The sequence below is a fragment of the Delphinapterus leucas genome, chromosome 1 (genome assembly GCF_059928025.1).
Source record: "Delphinapterus leucas isolate spDelLeu-1000000601 "Yukka" chromosome 1, BTC_Dleu_Yukka2, whole genome shotgun sequence".
NCBI classification, from domain to species: Eukaryota; Metazoa; Chordata; class Mammalia; order Artiodactyla; family Monodontidae; genus Delphinapterus; species Delphinapterus leucas.
The window spans coordinates 146,395,887-146,414,449 of NC_143129.1; the positions used below are offsets into that span (position 1 = coordinate 146,395,887).

Genomic DNA, 18,563 nt, shown 5'->3' on the forward strand with positions numbered 1-18,563 from the left:
CCTGGCTGAGGCCCTCCTCCTCCCCTGGCCTCTTCCTCTGGCTCCACCTCTGTCTGACCTCTTCTATCATGGTCACTTCATGCCCCTGTTAGCCCCACTCCTCACTATCCCAGCTAAGGACAGGGAAGTAGGGGAGCTGCAGGTCTGAATCTGCCCCTGACTTGCTCTGGAACCCTGGGCTAGTCCCTGTCCCTCTCTGGGCCTCAGTTTCCCCATCTCTCACTGAGGGGCTGGAACTAATCAAAGACTTCCAAGGGCTCTCCCAACTGACTTTCGGATAATCTAAGACTTGCGAAGACTATATTCACCCCTTACTCCCGCCTCAGGCCCCTGCCATCTGGCCTTTGATGACGCCTCCACTGTCACTGCTCTCACCAAGGTCCCTGCCCACCTCCATGCCACTGGGCCCTGCACTCAGTTCTCATCTTACTTGACCTCTCAGCCTCCTTGGACCCCACCAACCCCTTCTGTTAAAAAAAATAATTATACAGTGATGTATGTCAATTATTTCTCAATAAAACTGGAAAAAAATAACAAATTTTTATTTTATTACTATTTAACATAGTTTTTGAATTGTCAAATATATATATTACACAAAAATTTACACTTTAATCATTTTTAAGTGTAAAATTCAGTGGCATTAAGTACATTCAAAAGGTTATTCAACAATTACCACTGTCCATTTCCAGAAAATTTTCATCATCCCAAATAAACTTTATACCCATTAAGCAATTCCTCCCCATTCGCCCAACCCCCGGTAACCTCTGTTCTACTTTCTATCTTTACGAATTTGCCTATTCTAGGTACCTCATACAAGTGGAATCATATATTTGTCCTTTCATGTCTGGCTTATTTCACTTAGCATAATGTCCTTCATGTTCATCCATGTTGTAGCATATTGCAGAATTTCTATCCTTTTTAAAAATGAATATTCCATTATATATATATATATTTATTTTCCACATTTATTTTGTTTATCCATCTGTTGATAGACCTGGGTTTGTTTATACCTTTAGGCTATTGTGATTAATACTGCTATGAACATTGGTGTGCAAGTTACCTGTGTGAGTCCTTGCCTTCAGTTCTTTGGGGTATACACTTAAGACTAGAATTGCTGGACCATACAGTAATCCTATGTTTAACTCTTTGAGGAGCCACCAAAATATTTTCCACAACAGCTGCATCATTTTACATTCCCACTAGCAATGCATCAGTGTTCTCCACATCCATGCCAACACTTCTTTGTTTTTGTTGTTGTTGCTTATAATCGCCATCCTAATGTGTGTAAAGGGGTATCTCATTGTGGTTTTTATTTGCATTTCCCTAATGACTAATGATGTTGAGCATCTTTTCCTGTGCTTACTGACTTATCGTCTTTGGAGAAATATCTATTCAAGTCCTTTGTCCTTTGTGGGTTTTGTTTTTGTTTTTAGTTGTAGGAAGTCTTTATATATCCTAGATATCAATTCCTCACCAGTTATATGATTTGCCAGTATTTTCTTCCATTCGTGGGTTGTCTTTGCTCTCTTTGATAGTGTCCTTTGATGCACAAAAGTTTTTAATTTTGATGAAATCCAGTCTATCTTTTTGTTTTTGTTGCATCTCTCCTTTTTTTGACCACCACCGCTCCCCGCCCCCGGCTTCCCTAACCATGTTTTCCCGGTGTTTCTCTTTCCTCTCTGGCTGCTTCTCTGCAGATTTCCTTTGCTGGATCCTTTGACAGCCTGGGAGGCAGTAACGGGCTGTCACCCTTGCATCTGCAGGTGCAGACCTGAAGGAGCGGGAGCAGATGAGTGAGGCGGAGGTGGGGGTCTTTGTCCAGCGGCTCCGAGGCCTGATGAATGAGATTGGTGAGGGTCCTGGAGTGCGGAGGAGGAGGGCATTCCGGGGCCCTGCTGGTCCCAGCCTCACCCCACCCACCACTCTACTCTAAAGACAGAACAGTTTCTGTTGTGAGCTCTGTGGAGAGACAGATGATTTGGGGGGCTGGGGCAGGGGCAGGGAACAAGGAATTCTACAAGGGGGAGGGTGTGCAGGGGTTCAGAGGGCATTTCTCTCAGAGGGAGCCCTGGCTTCTCAGCCTTTGTGCCCTGCTCGTTATGACCCCCAACCCCTGTGCCCTCAGGGTGCAAGCCTGGCCTTTTCAGAATCAGGTTTCACCAAGCATGCTTTCAGGCTTTGACAATGGCTGTTCTTTTGCCTGGAATATCCCTCCTTTGCCATCTGAACTTTCTAGTCGTTCTTTAAGACCACCAGTGCCTCCTCCTCCAGGAAGCTGTCCCTGATCCATCCTCCAAGCTTCCTTTATCAGAGCACTGATTCCCTGGGTCATCATTGCCTGTTTACAGGTCTGCCTTCCCCACGTCTGATTCAGTTGTGTTCCCAGCACTCAGTATGGGGCTTGGCACACAGAATGAGAAGGGAGTGCAAAAAGGCTGGTCCCAGGGAGGCCAGCAGGAGATTACCCCGCCCATCTCCCCACTCCCGATCCCCAGCTGATCGCACAACTCTCCCCAGTGGGAAAACCAACTTCTAAGGTAGCCTGGCTGAGGTACCAGGGAAGGTCCCCAAACCTGGGACCAATGAAGCCCTCTGTCCCAACCAGTTAGCTCCTCCCCTCCCTGAGACACTGTCCTGGTCCTGCCAGGGCCTCGCAGGCTGAGCCTTTCTTCATCTCCACAGCAGCCTTCCCTGCGCCCACCATTGCAGCTATGGATGGGTTTGCCTTAGGTGGAGGCCTGGAACTGGCCCTGGCCTGTGACCTCCGAGTGGCAGGTACTGGGCACGGGGAGAGGTGGGGTAGGGTGGGGAAGGAAGAGTGAAACAGGCTAATTCTGGGGATTCTGCAGTCAGCCACTGCTCTTGGCTTTCCAAGCAGCCACAGAACTAAAGGCAAGGTGGGAGACAGAGAGTTCAGGCAGCAGCTGGTTCCCCTCCTGGCCTGGCCCGACTGCGGCAGTACCCATCCTTCTCAGTCAGCTGCCCTCCGCTTAGGACTGCTCCCACCAACCCCAGAGCAACTGCTAACATGACAGCAAAAAGAACACAGAGAGGGAAGGCTGGGGACAGAGACTAACTGTTCAACCTTCCAGTTCTGTCCAAGCCAGCTTTTTCAATCACGTTTTGAGCAAAGGTGAGCCGTGGGGGCGGTCTGTCACCTGCCCAGCTAATCACAAACATGCCTGGGCAAGAACACTGCCCTCTGGTTCACTGGCACCCAAAAAGGTCTGCGTTACTAGTTCAGAGAAATTGAGCTTTGAAGAGTGGAGGGAGGGGAGGATGAAGATAATCGATCACTTTTTAACCTTCCTGTCTTGGTGGTTAGGTGCGCCCCTCTTGGAGGCAATCCGAGAAGTCTGAGTGCCACCACGGTGCTACTCTCTTCCCCTCATTGCTTTCTCCCGCCACCCAGGAATAACATTTTTTTAAAATGTGTAACCCCAGGCATAGAGGGAGCTTATATCTACAAGATGCGTATCGAAGAGAAGGCATCAAAATACCAGGTCAGGTCACAGCCCCGGATCTGCTTCTCACCTGCCTATGTTTAGGGCAACTAACTTGCAGGGTTTGGTGGATAGGAGGGTGAACATCAACTCCTCCCTCCCGTACTGCATGATTCCAGTGGCCTGTGCTGAGGGAATTCAGGAGAAGCCTGTGTGGTGGGACACCTCAAGGAGGGCTTGTCAGAGGAAGCAGAACTGGGGAAAGAGGACGTGGACCGGAATACAGGAAATTTTCAGGCTGACAAAAAGCTGGGAAAAATAACTGGTGGGAGCAGGAGTCAGCGACACTCTAGGCCAAACCTGAGCTAAGGATGCGTGAGACAGAGAATCCATTAACTTACAAATAGGTGTTGGGCACCTTCTAGGAACCCCTTCCTTGTTCCAAGCACCATTACCTCACTCGATCCTTAGCAGCTCTCTGGAGTAGGCAAAAGAGGGGTAGTCGTCTTCTTCCCACCCGTGAGGCTCAGAAAGGGTAAGAGACTTGCCTGGTTGAGTAGGGGAGGTAGGATGAGTGCCTGGGCCTGCTGGCTTCCAGGCTAGGGCTCTTCCAAAGGCAGCATCTGGGGGAGTCTGGCTGTGGCCACACCAAGAGGGAAGTGGCTGGCTGGAGGAGTGAGCAGAGCCCACAGGCGGTATCTCTTCTCCTTGGGGATTGGCGCTGGAAGGTAGGGTTGGTTGGGGCTTCATTCTGTTTTGTTTAAGCAGCTTCCTCAGCTGTCATGGGGCTGACTGAGACCACCCGAGGACTCCTCCCAGGAGCAGGTAACCTCAACCCACAGCATCCATCCTTCTTTACCTGTTCAACTCCAGTCTATCCAGCATAATTCCCCACTTTCCTCTTTTGCCCTATGTTCTGGGCTCTGCCCTGCCAACCTGAGTTTGCTCTTCTGAGAGGTCCTGGCTGACTCCCAGCCTGGGCCTTCTCTGGCTTCCCACTTCCCATGCAGATTCACCACCCCTACTCTATTCTGGCAGGAGGGACTCAGAGGCTGCCTCGATGCCTGGGGGTGGCCCTGGCGAAGGAGCTCATCTTCACAGGCCGACGACTGAGCGGGGCCCAGGCCCAGGCTCTGGGGCTGGTGAACCATGCTGTGGCCCAGAATGAGGAGGGCAACGCCGCCTACCACCGGGCACGAGCACTGGCCCAGGAGATCCTGCCCCAGGTTTGGTGATCACCCAGCACAGGAGGGCCTGTGCCATACGGGATGCACGTGTGGAGAGGCCAGGGGGCAACGGCGTCTCGTGCAGCCACATAAGATCCATTTACCCAGATTTATAAAATTAACCCTCTTTGGAGTTTTAGCATCCATTCAGCCATCCAGTAAATGAAATCAGATTTTAAGTTAAAATAAAAATTAAGTTCTGAGGGACTGGAATCAAATAGGCTTGAAAATCCTCAGAACAGCACTGTAAAACAGAACTTCCTCTACCTGTGCTGTCCACTAAGGCAGCCATGTTATTTAAATTAAAATTAAAATGTTTCTCAATTACACTTGCCACATTTCAAATGCCAATAGCCACATGTGGCTACTGGCTACTGTATTGGACAGTACTGCATTAAAATGTCCCCAAAATTGAAAAAGCAAGATTCTAAAGCAGATAAAGAACTACCAGCTCAACTTTCCGGCCATACTACATGGTGGAAAAGTGCCTGAAATACATCATGTAGGACGTGTTAAGCTCCATTCATTTTTTAAAATCCTCAAATAGCCTATGAGCATAGTCTCCCAAAAGGTTTAGAGACCCAGGGAGTAGGTTTAGGCCCTGCCTACATGTAATCTCCAAGTACCTGAGAGGCTCTGCTGGCTTCTCACTCCTCTAAGAGGACCCAGAGGGAGGTCCCAAGTTTCTGCAGATATGCAAGCAGCTGAAATGGAGCTAGGTTTTGCTAATTTATAATACTGACTTAGCCCATACGGCGCATCTCATCCCTCCGACACAATCCAAGGTACTTTAATAGTGTCCCAACTATTAGAACAATCCAGTTGAGCTGATTATCCCCATTGTATCTATGCTATAACAGACCCAGAAAGGTTAAGTGACCGTTCATCAAGGTCAAAGAAAGTGACTGCAATACCAGAAAGAAAAACAGTAACTGGTATTTTGGCATTAACGCTGCATAATAAAAAAACTGGTATTTTATTTTAAAGAGTGCAGAACGTGTACGATTTTTTAAAAAAACAAACTAAATAATGCATTTCAAATACAAAAAATTACAGACGTTACAAAACGAAGTTAAAATATAAGCCTATAAAACTGTTACCCATACTCTATCATTTTAATATTATTAACAGAGAAAAGTATTTGAATTAATCATGAAGAGTAAAAAAGAGGTATTTTATTTTGGGAAAAAAACCACTGTCTTCCTTAAATAATCCTGCCTCTTTTTATAACTTTGAGGTCTTCTTTGAGGGCAGGGACTATAAAAAGCTGACAGTGAATTTGGTTTAAAAGAAAGCATTTCTTTTGTCTTCTTTTTATTGATAGTTTCATCACATATAAATGGAGAGTCTGATGCTGTTAATTTTAATGCTGTCATGTTTCTGTTATAGTTGGTCAGAAAGTCTCTGAACTAATACAAAACTCTGAATCACTCAGGATAGTAGCTAATTACACTTCCAGAGGGGGCCTATCCAGCAAGACTTGTAGACTACAGGGCTTATCTTTTTGCATCAACTAAATAACTGGGTCTTTGAGCTTATCTCAAGATGATTCAGGCTTCAGATTTTTCAGTATATTGAAATAACGGTATTCTACTAATATAATTACTAGTATTTCAGTATTTAAAAGCAGCTTTGTATACCAAAACACGAGCATACCAAAAATTAGTACTAAAATCACTAATGCAAATGCTAGGACATTTTGATGCAACCTGAAAAATGAATCTTTAACTTCCAGCTGAGTAACTGGGTGCCAAGGATGAAAGGGTTCTTGGATGGGGTGAGCACAAAGGGTGGTGTGGTAGATGGCTGCCCTCTAGCGGACAAACTACTAAGACTAAGGAGTCAAGTGGCTGCAGAGATTAGAGCCCAGAAAAAACTGTCAATAAACACAAGGTCCACAACTTAACACTCAGATCTTCCCTTTAAATAATAAACATACCTTATCCTTTGAATATGGATTTGGCTACGTTTTCCACTTGAACAACAAAGGGATGGAACATACTGTGGCCAGTGTGACTCACTGTTCTCATTTCCAAATAACATGAAATGATCAATCATATTTCTAATAATTCATACACACACACACACACACACACACACACACACAGTGCACCCTTGAACAACACAGGTTTGAACTGTGCAGGTTCACTTATACATGGATTTTTTTCAGCTAAATACATACTACAGTACTACACGATCTGAGGTTGGTTGAGTTCGCAGATGCAGAACCCTTTATAGGGAGGGCTGGCTGTAAAGTTATACGCAGATTTTCCACTGCATGGATGGTCGGTACCCGTAACCCCTGGGCTGTTCAAGGGTCAACTACATATATATATGTGTATATATATATATATATATATATACACACACATACACACACACATACATACACACACTCAGAAACATAAATGTGTGTTTTCAACACAGTACAACATAGCTATGTAGTTTTTAATGTTCTGTGATGAGAAATCAGTAGTTAAATAACATATATTCATGACAAGCAAATCAAACAGAACAGAAGAATAAGAAGGACATAAAGTAAAAATCAAAAGTAGGGTGACCCTGTTTACCTGGGGCTGTCCAGGTTCAACGTGAAAGTCCCATGTCCTAATAACCCTTCAGTCACTGGCAAACCGGGAGAGCTGGTCACCAAAACATCACTCAACTCCCCAATCCCTCTCCCCAGAGATGACCACTGTTAATAGTTTGCACACTCTTCCAGAAATATTCATTGTATGTACAATATAAATTATGCACACATATCTAAATGACTCTAAATTCTTTTTAGGATGATTTAGGGGACAAGGAACACACCTTTAGAGGCTAATCCAATTCTAACAGACATTTAAAAAACATGAAATTAAAATATGCATAGAAAAGAATTCAAACAGTATGGAAAAGTATAAAACAAAAAAGTGAAGTTCTCCATTCTCTTGACCCTTCTCCCCAAAGGCACATCCTACTAACACCTTTTACACAAACGGAATAATATACAAACCAGTATGCACCTTTCTTTTTTACCTACTACCTTGGAGTTTCCCATTTCAGCACATACTTATCAACCCTATTCTTTTAAACAGCTGCACACTTTTTCATTCATGGTATGGATGTGCCATCACTTAACCAGTACTCTAATGAGGAACATCATGCTGCTTACATCTTTATGCTCCTGAAAAATAGCTGGAGTGAATAACTTTGTACATCTTAGTGTACTTCTGGAAGTAGATGCCTACATGGAGGTACAACATGAAAGAGCATGTGCATCTAATTTGCCAGTTCTTGTCAAACTGCCTTCCCGAAGCATTGTACCAATTTACTCTCCTATCCATTATGTATGCAAATACCTGTTTCCTAAACCTCAGCTATAATGGGCATTACCAACACTTTACAATTTACCTCGTCTGAGGTGAAAAGGAGCACCTCACTGTTCTGATTTTTAAAACTAAAGCTGAGCATACCTTGTGCCTGTATTTCTTTTCTGTGAACTAACTTTTCATACTGTTGTGAATGTTAAAAAAACATTATACCAGCTTTTTGTTACGGAAATTCTTCTGTCACAGTATCACAAATATATTTTCCCAGTTTTTGATTTTTGTCTTTTATTTGTGGTATTTTTCACAGTCTGAAGGCCTTCATTTTTATGTAGCTAGCTTTTTTATTTATGGCTTCTATGCTAACAGACTTTTTAAATCATTCTTTTTCTGATAAAGAAAAACTTCAAATAATACAAATACAAACACTTCAAATAATATAGGAGGCAGAAGCACTCCTTGCCTGGAAGTGGGGCTGGGGATGGAGTGCCAGGCCTGCTGTGGCACAAGCTAACTGGAAGCAAGGCCAGTGAGGCAAAGATGGCCACTTGGATGCTCTTGCAAAATGCCCCCTCAGGATTTCAACCCAGGCCTGTCAGACTCCAAAGCCCAAGTTCCTAATCTTGACCGTTTTTCACCCTACTGGGGGAAAACTTGCTTGCAGGAGAGGCTTGAGATGAGAGGGGTAGAGGAAGGGAGCAGCAGTGGGAAAGGTGACTGGGAATCAGATCTAAGCTTCACCACTGACTCACTGGACAAACGTGGCCAAGTGCTTCACCACCCTGAGCCTCGATTAAGCATGGCACCATCCTGGAAGGATGGGTAGCACCATTTGACCATTAGAGAAGTCTGTGGGTGGGAAAGTATTTGGAAAATGTTGTACATGCTGGAGGGATGGATTAAATGACAAGAACCCCAGATGGTCAGGATTGGGAGGGTCAGGGATCAGTTAGGCTTCCTCCATTATAGAAAAGGAACATCTGCTGAGAAGTAGCAGGTACTAAAACTTACGAAACTTAATACTGTCAGTAGAACAGCTGGATCTCTGTGCAGACCTCTTCCCCCACTGTGGAGCTGTGTGCCTAACTATGAGCACTGATCCCCTCCTCAACCAGGCTTCTTCTTTTCCCTAGGCCCCCATTGCTGTGCGGCTGGGCAAAGTAGCCATTGACCGAGGAACAGAGGTGAGAGGGTTTTGGGTTGGAACCTGGGCCCCACTGAAGTCAGTGGGGCGGCTGGGAGGTGGTGCTTTCATGGCAAACAGATGGACAGCACAGCTGGAAAGACCTCGGGAACTGGACTCTTCTAACAGACTTTGAATCTGACCTCTCTCTTTGTGCCTTGCTTTTACCTACCTACAAAATGAAGTTTGGCCAGGTGATATTCCAAATGACATTTTATCCTCATCTCTCTCCCTTGGAGAGAGAAGGAAATTGAGGTTCAGAAAGGGTAAGACTCATCCAGGGTCACAGAACAAGGGAGTAACAAGAACCCAGGTCTGCGTGGCTCCCAGTCCATGTTCTCGGGTTTGTGTTGGTGGTCAGTAATGTGGCCTCGTGGACCGGGCTCAGGTGTGGTGCCTTGGCTGCAGCTAACCCATCCTAGATATAGCTTATTCATTCATTCATCACACACTGAACCTAGACCTGAATTGGGACACAGAAATGAGTCAAATATGGTCACTGCCCCCAAGGTGGGGAGGGGGACAGACACAAATCACTAATAAAGGGTCAAGGGTACCAAGCAGACACCCTGGAGAGGTTAGAGCTGCACTGTCCATGTGGCTACGGTATTGGACAGTGCTGAGTTGGAGAAAGTTTTCTAGAACTGGGGCTTAGGGTGGATGAGAATTCCAAAAAATAGGGAAAAGTGTGAGGAAAAACACAGAGGTGTATAAATAAGCAACTTGACAGAACAGGACGAAGGGACGAGTGAGACAACATAGCATGGAGGTTAGGGGCATAGGCTCTGGTGCTGGACCATCTGGGTTCAAAGACCTGCTTTTCCACATACTGTTGTGCCCTAAGACAAATCATTCCACCTTTCTATGCCTCCGATTCTTCAGCTGTATAGTAGGGAAAATAACCCCTGTTGTGAAAGGTACTTCTCTTAGTGCTTGTAAGTGGTAGTAATAGCAAGTACTGGGCAGTACAGGCTGGGAAGTTGCCAGGGGCCAAGTCATAAAGGCCTTAGTCCTCAGGGCAATGGGAAGCCAGCAAAGTTCACTAATAGGAGTGACAGGAGGCATGAGGAGGCAGCCAGACGGCAAGGAGGGAACACTGGCTGTGCAAGCACAGCTCGGGCACACCCTCCTCAGCTCTGCAGGCTCTGTGTAATCCTCCCCACTGTTCTCACAGCCCGCATTCGTCCCAGCACTGTTTCACCACTGTTATGAATGGTATTCCCTCTCCGGGTAGGGGATTCCTTATCATCTCATCTCTCTTCATATGGGCTGGCATACAGTAAGCCTCAATAATTCTTTGCTGGAAGAATCCATAATCAGTAAGAAGTGGTGTAGGAAGTAGGGCTAGCTGGCGCCCAGTGCTGATGGGGATGGGCAAGGTCAGGCTGATCCACGCACAACTTCTTCCTTGCAGGTGGACATTGCATCAGGGATGGCCATTGAAGGGATATGCTATGCCCAGGTATGTGTCTGCCACCAGTCCTGCATGCTTGTAGCAGAGGCCGGGCCAGAGTGGGCGGCCTTAAGTACTATATGACCAATTCAGTAGGTTCCTCCCAACCCAGAGAGTCAGTCTTTGTGCCATTCCTTCCTCAGTTGGCCTGGGGTGATCCCAGGGGAGCCACGCTGCTCCTCTCTGGGGCTGTTTCCTCAGCCGTCTAATGGTGGTGTATCCTGCTCTGCTTGGGCACCCAGAGGATCACAGAGGAACTGGAGAGAGAAGAATAGCAGCTTATGCGATCTCTGTACCAGTGGCTACTGTAGAGGCCAGGCTGGAGTGGGACATCAAAGCCTTGGCTTTCACCTGTAGGCTGTGTGTGTTCGATGGTGGGGCAATAAACCTGGGGCTGACCTATTTAGCCCCTCACTCCTGGGTGAGTCAAAAATATTAATCTCCAGGTTAACAAATAACGAAAATACTCCTAAACAGGGGGTCCTGGGACTTGTAGGACGTAGTGTGAACCAACTACACACCAGGATTCAAAGCCAGAGTTCTTACCGCAAAGCCTAATCTATCTTCTCTACTGAGTAGCCTCATTTCAGACTGTTGCACGAGACTGTGAGCTCTGTGGAGGCATGCAAGCTGTGTGCAAAGAGAGGCTAGTGTGACAGGCCTCGGGTGCTGAAGAGGCAGCCTGTCTTCCCCAGGAGACCAAGGAGCCATCGAGGCCCATACTGTTGCATGGCCCAACACCGGAGTCCAGAGGCAGCGAAAGACTTAGATTCTGTCCTTGTCATGCGTTGAACAAGTTTGAGCGAGTATTGGCCTCTGGTCCTGCTCCCACAGACTAATACTCTGTATGTTGTTTCAGAACATCCCGACCCGGGATCGGCTGGAAGGCATGGCTGCCTTCAGGGAGAAGCGGCCCCCTAGATTTGTTGGCGAGTGACTTCCTTTGAACCTTAAGCATGGGAGATGCACACCTTACAGGGAAGGATCCAGAAGGAAAACGTGCAGCGCGCCTGCCCTCAACATTTCACCTCTCTAGGCTTCAGTTTCCTCACAAGGACGATGATCGATATAGAATGACTGGCACGGTGCCTGGCACTAAGGTGCTGACTATGCCACCTACCGCTACCTTCGTCATTCCTCACCCAGGCTAGACAATCACTGGCGTCGGGTTGGCTTTGGAGAATACCTGTCTCTCCCTAATAGAAGGATCAACTAAGGACAAAACAGACCCCTCTGGGCCTTTATATCGCTGGCACTCAAGCCTGACCTCTGCATCTCAGTTATTAGGTGCTCACCAGAGATGACAGGAGGTTGTAAGAACCAGCCCCAACTACCCTGTTTCTTCCTCTGTACAACAGAGATAATAAGGAAACCCTGGCAGTGGTCGAATAGGCCCAGCTCTCTGCCAGCTACTCACTGTGTGCCTCAGCCTCCTCATCTATAATGAAACTGTCGGGAGGACTAAACAAATAATAGAACACCTGATGTTCAATGAACGTCAGTTATTATTCATGTACAGTGTTCTTCTAAGAACCAGATGAAATCACTGCCGTGAAAACCTTTTGTAAACTGTAACGTGGCAGGCAAATCTTTGATGGAGCATTAAATAGCTTTCAGGAGTGCTGAGAAGGGAACGATTAACTCTGATGGACGACATGGAAGGTCAGGAAATGGGCAGGTAACACTGGAGTTGAAAGATCAATAGGCATTTGAGGCGAAAAAGAGGAAGCCTGAGGGGGACAGCACGAGCAGAAGTGAGCAAGATGACGACACTGAGTGGCTGATATGCACATGTGCACACTAGTCTCAGGAGCCCTCCTTCTGTGCACCAAGGCAGGGGAAGAGACAGCCACGTGGTCATTCTTTAACTGACCTGAGCTTTCTGCGCCTACGCCTGGCCAGACTCAGAAGTCACTAAGCCACGGGCATGGACACATACCAATAACATTGTTGACTTGCTGCTAAATACAAATGTGCCCCAAAGTTGTGCTCATTTCCTGAAAGGGAGAGTAACACAGAAGAGCCCAAGTCTTTGAATCGGCAGCAACCGCATGAGCAGTGTCTATCTACTCAGGAAAGTAACCTGAACTTCCTCTTTCTCATCTGTTAAATGGGGTGGATAAAAACTCAACTATCACAGAGGATTGTTGTGAATGAGACAAAACTTGGAGAGGTGCCCAGTGTAGAACTGGACCTCAACAGGCACCATTTCCCACCCACCCTCCTCACATTAGCCTAAGCTAGTATCTGGTAACAGCATGTTCCAACGCACGGAACTCAGGTCAGGAAAGTAAGACAGCCTTTTGAATCATGCAAAAGAGTGAATGAGAGAAAATACTGTGTAGTTGCAGGACTGTAGAAGGAAGCAGGTTACAAATTCCTCTTATCCAGTCACCAGTGAGCAATAGTTTGAAATATGGTTTAGAATAAGAATAAGCCTCATCTGATTCCAAACAAAGGTATATAGCATTCCAGTTAAGAGTCTGGCCAGCTAACAGCACAAAAATCTAGTCCTAAAATAAGCTGCTAATTCAGAAAGGAATTTATTTCTTTGAAAAACTTAAACACATGAATGGTAAAACATGTTTTGTTAGTTGTCAATAATAAGGTGAGGAAGGACTTCATACTCTATTCCACAGAGTGGGTTTGCAGAGGACACAAACCAAAGCTTCTAATAGTTTATACTGTGGTTGAGGCTGGTTCTCAGAGAAACTCACTATTTTTCTCATCTCCATATTAGCTAAGAGCACCTCTTTACACCTCTGGCACAGCCCTTCCTTTTCCTCTCAGTTTTGCTCACAGTCGTAACTCAAATTAAAAATTTGAGGGATTGAGGGATTGAGATTTATAATCCCCATATAATCTTTCATCTGAACACTCTATTCTCAGTCCTAACTCGGACCATGCCCCACCAGCACACCCAATCACACACAATGTTACGCGTACTCAGTCGAATGTGTAACGCTGGAGGAAGGAAGGTCAAAGGTAGACTATCCAAAATCATAAAAATATATTTCTCTTCCCTCCACCCAACAAGTGGAAGGTACTCTGGTATCTATTAAAAATAATTTTTTTCCTCCCCTCCAACAGAGGTTCTGCCTTCCGAACAATACATTTATACGTGTATGTTTCCTAGAACTTTTTCATATACTTCTTCTCCAGTGGCTTCATATAACCAGGAATAACAACTTAGGAGATTCTTTCAAACATGAAATTTAACACAAATATCAAAGTTTCCCCGTAAGTCTTTCTTTTTCCTTTCCTCTGACAAACACTCAGAGTTAAGAAATTGGCCGGGGCTAGAGAAAAGTAACTGGCATAGCTGTTCCAACACAAGCTCACAGGTCTTCACACAGAGTCCAGGGCTTGATTTCTCAAAACTGCTGAAAGGGTATTCCCAGAATGATTCCAACTTGATTTGGGATCATGGCTATCATACAAACCCAACCTTCTTATAAGTTACAGAAAATCAACCAAAAAAAAAGGCCAAGAAGGCAGTCAACTCACAAACTCCAATGACAACTTGTTTCAATTCAATTCAACATTCAATTGGTGACAGGGCAGAAGACCTGACACTGAGCAACAGAGCACCTCTGAAGCCCCTGAGGATAAGAAGGGCATTCAGCAGAGAGGGGGTCTCCGATAATTCATGAAATGCATTCTGAAGTCATCTAGAAGGGAGGCTGCAATGTGCTGTGCTTGGGGGTCTGCCTCACTGTGCTTCTGGATGTCACACAAAAGCTGCAGTCCTTCTTCTTCGACTAACATTTTGCAGTATTTGCTGGCTGAAAGAAAATCAAGCAAAGAAACCTGACGGACAGGTTGGCATCTGAAATATTCCCAAATTACCACATTCACCATTTTGAAGAAAGAGTACAAAGTTTTAAGCCCTCTGACACAGGAATTAACAGATAAACTGTGTCAATTTAGAAGAAATATGCCAGTTAATGCTTGGCTTGTGTAATGAGATAATGGATGATTATTTTATTATGTTTACTTCTGGACAACTCTATGCTTCAAACGTCTCTAATCCTAGCTAAAAGGATAAGAACGCCTTTTATTACAAAAATGATACAAATTTCAGGTTCAGCCAATATGCTGAGCTAGACAACCTAAAAACACCAGAGCTGGATACAGTGTAATTGAAAAAATTTTTAATTCATAGTTGAGTGCACAAAGTAAAGGAATTGTCCAGGAGTCAGACATAAAGAGCAAAAAGCACCTAAAGCTCGTGTAACCTAACCTGTAACTATCGTCGGGCAGAAAGGGACCGTCAGTTTCAGTAATCTAGGAATTTAGATTTTAACTTAGGAAGTCAGAAGCAAAATCAATGCATAAAGCTGGCCCCTCAAAGGGCAAGACAACGGATAAGACAATGAAACATCTGCATTTAGCCTGGGCTCCTGGGAGAAGTCTTTCCTGAGAATTTATAACCAGTCCCAAGTTGGTATAGGGTTTGAATTTATATTACCCTAAATGTTCTGGGAACCCTTGAGCTGAGAAATTAATATAAGAATTAGTCCAATCCCAGGGAAACCTCTAGAACACTTGACAGAAGCAAATACAAAGCTGTACTGAAGGGACATGTGCACAACTCAGTCTGAAAGGATTCTCTTAATCAGTCCAAGAGTCTATTAGACACAGAAACAATGATCCAAAAACACATCTAAGGCAATTACCAAGAATGCAGTAAAAAGAAACAAAGACATGGAAACATTTGTTTTTAAATGGTTACAAAACATGTAGGACAGATTCAGAGAAGGTATAAGATACTTCTGATAGATGTTATAAGAAAGGAATAGAGAGAATAGGTGGAAGGTAATATTTTAAAAGAAAATGGCTGAAAATTTTCATCAATTTTGTAAGGTATAATCATGACCTGAAACCCAGAGGCCATATAACAAAATATTGACTTGTAAAAACATTAAATAAAATCAAGACAATAAACTGGGAAAAAGTATTTGCAAGAGTTCCTTCAAATTAAAAAGAAAAAGACCAAAAAACAGTAAACAAAAAGTGAGCAATGGAAATCAACAGACAATTCAAATATAAGACAGTTCACCTTACTTAAAATAAACGTCATCTGAGACTCTCTTTCACCTTAGATTGATAAAGATCAAAAAATTCAACTAGGGCTTCCCTGGTGGCGCAGTGGTTGAGAGTCCGCCTGCTGATGCAGGGGACGCAGGTTCGTGCCCCGGTCCGGGAAGATCCCACATGCCGTGGAGCGGCTGGGCCCGTGAGCCATGGCCGCTGAGCCTGCGCGTCCGGAGCCTGTGCTCCGCAATGGGAGAGGCCACAACAGTGAGAAGCCCGCATACCACCCCCCCCAAAAAAAATTCAACTAAACCTTTTTGTAAGAATAAAAGGAAACTGGAAGCTCTAATATATTGCTGATGGGAATGCAAACTGGTAATCAATTATCTGGATGACAGTTTAGCAATACCTACCAAAACAAGCATTCATAACACTTTGAGTCGGTAATTCTAAAAGTATTCTGCAGATTATGCTTGCAAAGTGATGTCTTTTCTTTTAACGAATGGTATGCACTACGCTTGTACTAATACTGTGCTATGTACAAATGCTCGTACTATGAGCCAAGCAATGTTTAAATGCTTTGCAAATGCTACCTCATTTAATTCTCATAACAGCCCTATGGAATAGGCACTTTAATCCCCATTTCACAGATGAGGGGACGGGAGAACAGAGGGGTTCAGTAACTTGCTCAAGCTCCCACAGTTAGTAAATGGGGGCAGAGTACAAATAGTCTGATTCTGGGGTCTGTCCTCTTAACTAGCACACATGTTCATCTTTCCTAAATATATAGTATGTGTGTGAGTGAGGGTGAGAGAGAGAATGTCATTATTCATCGAACCAGTGTTTGTATTGTAATAGAAAAGACTGGAAACAATGTTAAATAAATTGTTACATCATATAGCAAAGAAATACAGAGCAATCTAATTAATAGTGGTGATCTGGAGTCAGATCACTAGGTTAGAACCCTACCTCTGCGGTGCAGGCTATTTTAACTTTGGGCAACGTTACTTTACTTCTCTATGCCTCGTTTTCTCATCTGTAACAGATATACAATAAAATGCTACCCGTTCTATCTGTTGTGAAGATTAAATAAGTTACACATAAATAGCTTACAACACTGCTTGGCACATAGTAAATATAAATACTCAACTAAATTCTAGTTGTTGTTACAGCTACTACTGTTGTAATTGAATATACTAGAGTCTATTTCAGTGCCATTCAAACTGATTGATCTGCCTCCATCTATTCATATGCCAGTACCATTTAAAGAGAAGTGTTAGAGACTTCTCTGGTGGTCCAGTGGTTAGGACCCCAGGCTTCCACTGCAAGGGGTGCCAGGGTTTGATCCCTGGTCTGGGAATTAAGATTCTGCATGCCGCAGGCACAGCCAAACATAAATAAATAAATAAAGAGAGTATTAGGGCAAGCTCCTAAAAACCATTTTTCTCAGTCAGTTCTTTCCTGTTTATCCTGCCACTTTAACTTTAAAATAATTTTCAGATTCCTCAACTCTTACTCATTCACTTGAATTGTATTATATCTATGAATTGAAAAGAACTGAGTATAGTATGTCTCACAATTATTTCAGGCTTTTAAATTATTTCCTATAGTTTTTTTGCATATAGGCCTCAATACTTGTTAAAGCCATTTTGAGATAGCTTATGCTTTTGATAGTTAAAACTTTAATTAATTCTAAAAGTTTTATCTTAGGTTATTTTAGTATAAAATTATAGCCTATATTTCTTTTATAATAAAAGCAAAAATTTTAATAATAATGCTTAACAAAGAATAAAAGCCAAGGGACTTCCCTGGTGGTGCAGTGGATAAGACTCCACGCTCCCAATGCAGGGGGCCTGGGTTCAATCCCTGGTCAGGGAACTAGATCCCACATGCATGCCACAACTAAGGAGCTGGCAAGGCACAACTAAGGAGCCCTGGAGCCACAACTAAAGAGCCCACCTGCCGCAACTAAGGATCCCATGTGCTGCAACTAAGGAGCCCACAAGCCACAACTAAGACCTGGTGCAACCAAATAAATAAATAAATATTTTTAAAAAAAGAATAAAGCCAAGAATTCCCAAGGGGAACTTAAAACAGTAAAACATGGAAAAACATTTAATCTGCCTGGGACCAACTCCTGACATCTGGCCCCCCAGCCTCCCTCAAACCATTACAAAGAGGCAAATCTATGTATTACTATAGGAAGAACAGTATTCATGATAAACTACTGAGTGAAAAACAGCAAGCTATAGGATAGTATGCACAGAATGAGCCCATTTTGTCTAAAAACATTATCCTATTCACATAGAATATATACTAACTACAGCATGTATACAGAAAAGTATCTGGAAGTATAGTTATAGTTATCAACTTATGGACAGTGCTTGCCTATGGGGAATAGGAGTGGGAGCAAACTTTGACTTTCTATATCGCTTGACAACCACCCCCAATTATAATTCTGTAGCATTTTTTATACTAATACAAATGCTTTTCAGTTGCTTTTTTAAAAGTGTTAAAATCAGGACATAGGTGAACAATTTTTCAAAATTCCATCTTGAATTTAATCCTTATACAGAAAGATAGCTGGAAAACTATTCTTTTTAATTACATACGGTTTTTACTGCAGACATGATACATGGCCCATAGTGCCCAGAGCTGAACCTCTGGTCGAGAGACGTTGCCAAGGAGTGGGAAAAATGCCTTGAAGGATCTAAATAAGTACAAAGAAGATGTTTCTTCAGAACTCAAGCTAACATCAGGGATATAATAATAATTTTCAACATTTTCCCCCCAGGGTCAATTCCTCACCAAGACAGATGTGCTGCTGAGCATATAATCAGAACTAGCATTTAAGAAATGATACTCCGTGTGAGACATTATACATTCAATATCTGATTCCACCCTCAATCT

The 18,563-nt window shown here is 44.0% G+C and overlaps 2 protein-coding genes across 4 annotated transcripts in view; one reads left to right on the forward strand and one right to left on the reverse strand.

Annotated features, from left to right (window-relative positions):
- Positions 1–17,260, forward strand: part of ECHDC2 (enoyl-CoA hydratase domain containing 2) — a 31,334-nt gene extending 14,074 nt beyond the window's left edge. The window contains exons 4-11 of one of the 3 annotated variants that reach the window (XM_089922542.1): positions 1,764–1,850; positions 2,387–2,434; positions 2,683–2,775; positions 4,212–4,268; positions 4,482–4,669; positions 9,114–9,164; positions 10,578–10,625; positions 11,476–17,260. In XM_089922542.1, coding sequence (XP_089778668.1) covers positions 1,764–1,850; positions 2,387–2,434; positions 2,683–2,775; positions 4,212–4,268; positions 4,482–4,669; positions 9,114–9,164; positions 10,578–10,625; positions 11,476–11,553 — 650 coding nt within the window. In that variant the 3' untranslated portion in view covers positions 11,554–17,260. Of the gene's footprint in view, positions 1–1,763; positions 1,851–2,386; positions 2,435–2,682; positions 2,776–4,208; positions 4,269–4,481; positions 4,670–9,113; positions 9,165–10,577; positions 10,626–11,475 lie in introns of all 3 variants that reach the window. The other 2 variants (XM_089922551.1, XM_022575707.3) reach the window with 2 other exon arrangements.
- ZYG11A (zyg-11 family member A, cell cycle regulator) overlaps positions 14,145–18,563 on the reverse strand; it is a 58,295-nt gene continuing 53,876 nt past the window's right edge. Inside the window, 2 exon segments of the mRNA XM_022575706.3 lie at positions 14,145–14,401; positions 18,266–18,363. Coding sequence (XP_022431414.2) covers positions 14,145–14,401; positions 18,266–18,363 — 355 coding nt within the window.